Below are 7,771 nucleotides of genomic sequence, written 5' to 3'. Positions count from 1 at the left end.
TATTTCTCTTAAAACCAGAAGCAGGGCTGCTCAGCTCAGTAAGCACTGTACTCTTTACACTTTGTAGACTTTGTTTCTCCTGGGCCTGCCTTCCTCCTCTTTGAGTTGGGGTGCACAGGCCTGAACTTGGGACAAAGAGGAAGGGGGGCAAGAAAACATCATCCTTTCTGTTTATAGGCTTCTGCACGGAGTAGCTTACTCTGAGTGCTTTAGTCAGTGTCCTTCTGGAGACGTGGATGTGTTTGGATGGTTCTGTTTTGGTTTGCGTTCAGTTCCCTGTTACTTTGATTACCTGGGGTAGGAGACTTTCCTGGGATTGAGGATGGCTGTGGTTTTGCCTGCTCGCTCTCATGAAAAGTGGTGTGTGTTTAATGGACTTGGGTTTCGTGGTTTTTTTTTTTTTCTTTTCAGTGTTTTAAGAAGTGCATCTGTCTGTGCTCATCTGTTCTTTTTCAATGAGTTTACTGTGCAGAGTAGCTGTCCCAGATTCATGCAAGTGACTGTGGGATGAGACTTTCTCAATCCAGGCTTTGGGAATCTTGGGCAATCACCGTGCTTTGTGCAACAACTGCCTTGTGGTGTAACTCAGGTTCAGTCTCTTCTCCTCTGCAACATATTGAGGAAACTGATGCCCATGTGGATTGTATAGAATTTAATACCTTCTGAAATGAGGGGTGGCGGGAGCCGGTGGTATCTTTGCACCGTTTTAATATCTTCTTTCTTTTTAGGCAGTTTCTTGTAGCTGTGATAGATACATGCAAGGTATCCATAGTTTTGTGCCATTAAAATGTTCAAAAACTTGTCACTTGAAAGGAAATGCCTCAAGGTTTTCAGTTTATACAGACAAGTCCTTCATACAGTGTTGTTTTGTCAATTAAACACTTTGCCCTTAAGAGTATTTCTGTACCTCTGTCTGTGTATCAGATTATTGTACTTGATTGTGTAGAATACTTGTACTTTATCCCTAGTAACCACTGAAGAACAGTTAAAATGAACTCTGTTTCAAGAGATATTTTTGTGTTAATAATATTTAAAGGAGAAATAATAAATAGTGAGTATCGTATCATACCATAATGCGTTAAGTTGCATCTGTCATGGTGGTTTTGCTCAAAAGCAAGTGAAGGTTGAGCAGTGTTGAGGTCTTGTCTTAAAGATTTAAAAATTCTCTAAAAACTGTGCACACCTTGCTGTTTCCTTTCAATGCAAGCGCTGAACTGAGGTACATGGGGGTGTAAGATGTCAGTCTCCTTTTTATTTTTTTCCATGTTTTTGTGTGCCTTAAAACATGTACGCCAATACACAGTTTCCTTGTCTTCTGCCTGTACACAGCTTGCGTGCCCGGCGTTGCACTACCACTGACTTGCCCTCCCAACACTCAGCACAGCATTAAGAGCCCTGGTTAGGTCCACTGTACTCCCAAAGGAACCCCCTGAAATAGGGAGACGTAGTGCATGAGCAGCTTGAACGGTCACTCCCTCGGAGAGCGCACAGATGGTCATTTTCCACTGCAGTATAAGCCTTGGCTTTGTGGGAACATTAATGGTAAATCCTAGTTTTTTCTGTTTCTCTGTTTCAGTATGTATGACCAATTGCCCTACTCTGATTGTCATGGTGGGCCTCCCAGCGAGAGGAAAAACCTACATCTCCAAGAAGCTGACACGCTATTTGAATTGGATTGGAGTGCCTACAAAAGGTGATGGATTTACTTTTCGTTTGCATCAGAAGGATAAGGCTGATGTGAGGTGTTTCATAAACCTAATTCCCAGTAATTTCCTTGCCCAGTTTGACTCCTTAAAATCCTTCTGCTTTCTTCACTTATAAATAAGCAATAAGCATGCACACACACTCTGTTCTTTTTAGATGTTAATTGAATTCTGGTGGCTGTTCGTTTACCTCCTTGTTCTGTGCGATGCCTAAACCAACTTTTTTCCCTTGTTCCTTAACACTTTGGTTCTTCAGCTGTCTTTTGGCTTTTTTCTCTGCTTTGTGTGGGTGAAAAGGAATCTCATTTATGAGCAGACAAGCAGTCAGCACTTATGTGCTGAAGTTCTGGCTTCTCCATCTTCTTTTCTCTGTGAACTTTGTGCAGTGTGTAATCCTCTGTGTAACTCTTTGTTTAACTGCATTTATGGAATGAGTTACAACTCCTCGTCTGAATATTAAGAGCCCAAGGAACTGAACCAGCCACTTGTTATCACTCTTAGGGACTTTTTGTGTGTGTTGAGTAGGAAACAATGGCTTGGATTGGCTGTGCCAAGGACCTGGCTGTCTTCCCTCATTCCTGAGCTCCTGTGGTATCTTATGGGCCCAGATAGACAAGTAAACAAGACCTGAGCCCATCTGAGGTTCTGAGCAGCCATCTCCCCTGCCTTCTCTATCTCCGTAGAAGGATAAGGAGAGATTGTGTTATGATTCTGTGTGGTGCAGTATTGGTGGCTTTATAGTTATAACTGGTTAATCATTTAAATTACACCAAACATATGAGATCATACTCAAGTGTAGACTGGCTGGCTATTCAGAGATGTATTTCCTAGTAGCTCTAAAGTCAAGTTGAAGAGTTCTGGCCTATATTTAAACTGCCTTTGGATTCTAGGGTGTAGCTTTTTGAGTTGGTTTTTAATTAATCTTAGAAATGTGTCTTGTGCAGTTTGTTTATATCGAGTGTTATGGAGGATACATTATACTGTTTTTAGTATGGGGGTTTACAGGATTTAAATTATCACTTGAGTTTTGACTATTTTCACACAGGTCCACCCTTCTGGTGAGCAGTATCAGATATTTAGGGACTTAAGTTTTATTGGAATAATGACTTAAATAGGTTAGCCTTTATCCAGGCTGACAGACTGTATGTGATTTAACTGTGCTTGTGTGTTACATACATACCTAGTGTACATCTGTGTAGATATGTCACCGTGTTGTACTAGGTGAACTTTGAAAAGCAGAAATCCAGTATTGGACAACAAACAAGATCCTGTCCACATCTGGCTCATGCTTGGTTGAATATATCCCAAATAGATTAAAATAGGTAGGGGTGGTCCGCCTCCGTTGTAGGAAAAGTTCCATGGGCTACTGTGAGCAGCACATCAGAAAATACCTGCTCTTGTGCTTAATAAAAAATAGTTAGAGCATCGCTGCCTAATTTTACAGAAATACGCAACGTAAAGTTGCCGTGTGCGCGTCCATTCTGGGGCGCTGGTTATGCTTTGCCTTCGTTAGAAAGGGTGACTTGGGATTTTCTTGGAAAACCACAGACCCTTTGTGTTGGTTGTGTCATCAGTGATGCAATTTTACTGACAGTAAAGCAGTTTAAAGTACCTCACTGACTGAGGGAATAGACTACGTGTGCCTAATGCTTCCAGTTGATGAGGGCTGAATTGACACATGGTAAGTATCCGGTAGTCCTAACGTCTGTTACCCTTTGGCTCTCAATGTCTTAATATTAGTGTGTGCTTAATGTAGTAACTGTTCTTATTCTGAGACAGATGGTTAAAATTATGAGGTTATGTAAAGCAGAGAAAAGAGAAATGCCATCTTTCCATGTAACACATGTTAGGCAAGCTGGAGAGTTGAGGAACAGAAGGTGGAGGTAAATAGCCCAGGGTTGATGTTACTTGAATCATTTCAGCCATCAGCTCCGTATCTTATTATGGTTTTTTTTTTTCTTTTTCCAAAATCCTCTCTCATTTAGAATGTGAAATGGTTAAAAATACAAAGGACTCTTGTCTGGGTGTTTTGAAAGAAATGAGGTCAATTAGATGCCTGAACAGAACTGTGTTGCAATGTGGGTTTTAGACACTGAACTGTGTGGCAGCTGTGATACCAGTTAGCATTGTGAAACTTTTCCATGGCAGTGGATGCTGAAAACCCTCCCACTAGATAGCACTTTGTCCGTTGCTCTGCATGACCCTCTTGCAGTAACTACTCTTTCTTATGAAACCAATTATTTTTGATTTTTAAAGGGCTGTGGCCTGACAGCACTGGCCATCTGAACCTCTTCCATCTCGTGTTTTTCTTACAAGGAGTCACCTTTTCATGTAGCCTGTATGGCCAGTGCTCGCTAAACCTGTCACAGACTAACCTGGATTGGGCTATAATGAGTGTCATACGGTTGACCACAAAAAAAGTTACATCAGCGTTGTTGAATTCAAACAAAACGTGACTTTTGGGGGATAAACAGCGTTTATTTCTTTATCCTCTGCCCCCCACCCTAACAGCAGTCTGTATGTTATTAAAAAAAAAAAAGTGCTTTGCAGTTCAGCAGAGAAAACCTATAGGTCAGGAACAAGTTAACCATTAATGGCACTTCAGACACCTACGTTGGGAGCTGTCGCATGAAGCCGGTTAGGGTACGGTGTCGTTGCCTGCTGTGTGGCAAAGCAGAACTGCTTTGCCCTAGTCCCATGTTCCATATTGTGACACATAAACGGCTGCAGGCCCTACAGACCTTTGCCCAGATAAGGCATTGTTTACTCTGACCCCTCTTAAGGCATCGCAGTAAGATGATGTTCAGTACTTACACCGGTTTGTTGCGTGGGTTGGGTTTTTTTTAAGCAACTTAAGTAGGTTTTAAAATAAATAGAACAGGGGTTGTGAAATAGCATGTACTGATCCTTAAGGAATAGAAGTATTTGCGCAGGGTTCGGAAAAAATGTTTCCATGACTTGAATTACAAGTTTCCTTTTTTCAAAAGCAAGATTGCTTAGCTCTCAGTGGAACTCTTCTTTGCTTAAATAAGAGCACAGAGTGTTGGGAGCTGCTGTCAGAATATTGTTTCACTGCACATATACACAGAAGGAAAAGCTAGATTATTAGGAGTCCTCTGTAGACTCCGAAATAGATTTCCAACCACCCCTGTGAAGGAGGAAGAATGTTTCTTTTGGCTGCTCAGGCGAGCTGGCAGACAGAGTGACAGCGATATGGTCAAGTGACTTTTGCTGAAGCTACCTACAGCCCAAATCTTTTTTTTGCCATTTCCATGATCTGTTGTTGTCTCTGCATTTAAAAACAAACCTTCCCCCTACCCAGAATACAAGTAGTAGTATGACGTGTTGACTTTGTACATGCTAAATTATTTTGTCCTTGCAGGTAGTTTGGTTTCAGAGCTGTTGTTTGTCCTTTTTACGTGAACACCCTTAGCTTCCACTAATACTGTTTTCTTCTTGGCAGAATTTAACGTTGGGCAGTATCGTCGAGATTTGGTGAAAAAATATAAATCTTTTGAATTCTTCCTGCCTGACAATGAAGAAGGCTTGAAAATCAGGAAGTAAGTTTTGCATGCGTTTAGCTACCCAGTGCTGCTTGTGTTAAATGGTACCCTGTGTAATTTGCTCTGGGAGACTGCTTCGTTTCGTTTTTGCGTGCTCAAGTAGAACCTTAAGAGACTGCAGGGGATGGGGAAAAGAACTTCGAGAGGTAGAAAAGTCGATATGTTTAGGCTGCTTAGGATTTGGGGTATTTTTTTCTTAATTGTTTCATCTCAAGCATCAAAAATGCAGAGAAGGTGAATACTAAATGTTTGAACTTGATTCCATTTCAGCTTTCAGTAGGCTGTGACTGCTGGTATTCCTGTAGGTATTCCAGGGTATTTTCACTCAAAACAAAGCAGTTTTAACAAACAGTTGTTTCTTCCTTTTTTTATAAGGTATAATCTAATAGATGTGACTCTTTCTACTAATTCCTGAAATGCCATTTTGGAGTTTTTGTGTGAATAATAAAGAAGAGAAAACCCACATTTCTGCCTTTCTTTTTGGTCTGCATACTGGAATTTTTTGCCTGGAGTACTTTGAACATGTTTGGTTTTATCTGTTCAGATGAATGGGAATGAAACACTATTATTCTCTCCCTGCAATTCTCTTTTTGGGCTCCCTGGAGGTGCTTCACGTAGTCAGTCAGTTCCCTGCCTTGAAAGTGGCCATGTTTTGCTAATGCTGTGCAAAGCAGGGTGAGGCCCAGCGTGAGCATCTGTGCCCAGGTGAAACGCTTGAGGCCTCCTTCTTGCCTGGAAGGAGGCTGTGCTTTAATGTAGAGGAAGGGCCTTTAGAAGAAAGGGGAGGTCAGAGCAAGAGGGAGCAGCCGGCCCCTCTTACAGATCAAGTAGGAAGGTGGTCTGATTTTATTGTCTCTTCATTGTCTGGTTTTTGTATGTTCAGGGAGGCGTTTAAGAGATTGCAGCATGAAAGAGAAGGAGCACAATTTAGAGGAGTGGAAATGTGAATTGTTTAGGCTACTTAAAATGCAGAATATTTTGTTCTTGATTGCTTCAGCTCAATAATAAAAAATGTCTGGACTTCCCTACTCTCTGGACTTTTTTGGTAGCTGTCTCTCTGTTTGTCTTCTCTCTCCTTCCCTTTCTTCTCCTGGAGCAGTTGAGTGTTGTTCCTACATAATAACCTCCTGATCCTTTGGGAGCATTAGTAGACAGGAGGTGCTTTAGCTTTGCAAGCCCCTACCGTTTGCTTTACGGGTAGAGCCAAATGTTTTAGTGTGCCCCTGTCTCGCCCATTAGGCTAAATGGTGGGGAATATAACATGAAATGGGCTGCGTGAGCTAATCTGCCTGGTTAGCAACGAGTAAAGAGGGGGTTTGTTTATTTAGTGAAGACTTAACTGGTGAATCTCAGTTCCTGACATCTGTTAACCACGCTAATGTGGAAATACTGTCGGGACTGAAAATCCTTATTTTGAGATAAAACTGTTAACGCAGAATATGGTAAATTAAGGGGAGAGGTATGCGTTTCAGCCTGGAAGTCAGAAGAGAGTAGTAGTGCAGGGAAAGGTGGTTGGAATGTTCAGGTTTTTATGCTGGTATGACAAAAGGGCTGTACTTAGGGAAATGAGTGGGGCTTTGCTCTACTCATGAGTAAGTTGTGCACAGTGTTGGCATGGCCCTTCGGTATTACTGATGTGTTAGGCATCATAATGGAGGTTGAAGATAATACTAACGCTGGGGAAATAGGAAACTTGCAGATGAATTTATTCTTGTCCAGATTTAATACGAGTGCCAAGTGCGTAGTGGTAGGGTTTCTTGGTGTTTGCTCTCAGCAGTCTCCAGTACTAGTTCCATTGGGTTGGTGACTACAGCAGGATGTTACTTCCACCTCTGTCTCCAATACTTGGTTTTACTAACTTTGTTCTACCTGTTTTAACTGATTTGATTTTTTTTTTTCTTGACAACAGCAATTTTAACACAGTAGTTCAAAAGAGGAGGAGGAGATTATTGAGAAATACTTATCTATCCACTTTAAGTTAGGGTCACAAGGTAAAAGCCTGAAGATTCCCTCTGAGAATCAAATTAAGAAGCAAATAGCTATGAATAGGTAACTAGGAAAAGAATACAGTTGCAGGGATGATTCAGTAGTGGTACTTTAGATCAGGGAAAAATTATCCTGGTCAGCAAAGTTGCTGGGTGTTCTGTGGTGGTGTATAGTTGTATCAGTTGCACCAGGGACTGGCCTTTTTTTAGGCAGATGGCCATGACCACGTTTCCTCAGTATGGCTTGGTTGGCCTCTGGATTTTCCCATGTGTTGTGAGGGGTACTGCTTAAAAAAATGTGGTTTTGAGGGAGATTCGCTAACATTTGCAGGGCACTTTGATCACAGTGCACAAGTACGTTAATAAAATGACCTTTAACTAGCATGTGAGTGTTACTCTCTTTTGTTTTTAAGACAGTGTGCCTTAGCAGCGCTGAATGACGTCCGACAGTACCTCAGTGAAGAAAACGGGCACGTGGCTGTAAGTTTCTTGTTGAAGACAGTTTTTTGAGATGTTTCCC

General features: G+C 41.6%; 1 protein-coding gene across 2 annotated transcripts in view; it reads left to right on the top strand.

Moving 5' to 3' along the window:
• The first annotated feature begins 1,580 nt into the window (after positions 1-1,580).
• LOC104514753 (6-phosphofructo-2-kinase/fructose-2,6-bisphosphatase 4) overlaps positions 1,581-7,771 on the top strand; it is a 25,666-nt gene continuing 19,475 nt past the window's right edge. For both annotated transcript variants that reach the window (XM_010158515.1, XM_010158514.1), the window contains exons 1-3: positions 1,581-1,693; positions 5,167-5,263; positions 7,665-7,731. In XM_010158515.1, coding sequence (XP_010156817.1) covers positions 1,582-1,693; positions 5,167-5,263; positions 7,665-7,731 — 276 coding nt within the window. In that variant the 5' untranslated portion in view covers position 1,581. The remainder of the gene's footprint in view (positions 1,694-5,166; positions 5,264-7,664; positions 7,732-7,771) is intronic.

This window comes from Eurypyga helias, unplaced genomic scaffold (assembly GCF_000690775.1).
Source record: "Eurypyga helias isolate BGI_N326 unplaced genomic scaffold, ASM69077v1 scaffold25609, whole genome shotgun sequence".
Classification (NCBI taxonomy): domain Eukaryota; kingdom Metazoa; phylum Chordata; class Aves; order Eurypygiformes; family Eurypygidae; genus Eurypyga; species Eurypyga helias.
The sequence above is the reverse complement of the archived record's forward strand: the minus strand, read 5'-3'. Positions and strand labels throughout refer to the sequence as shown.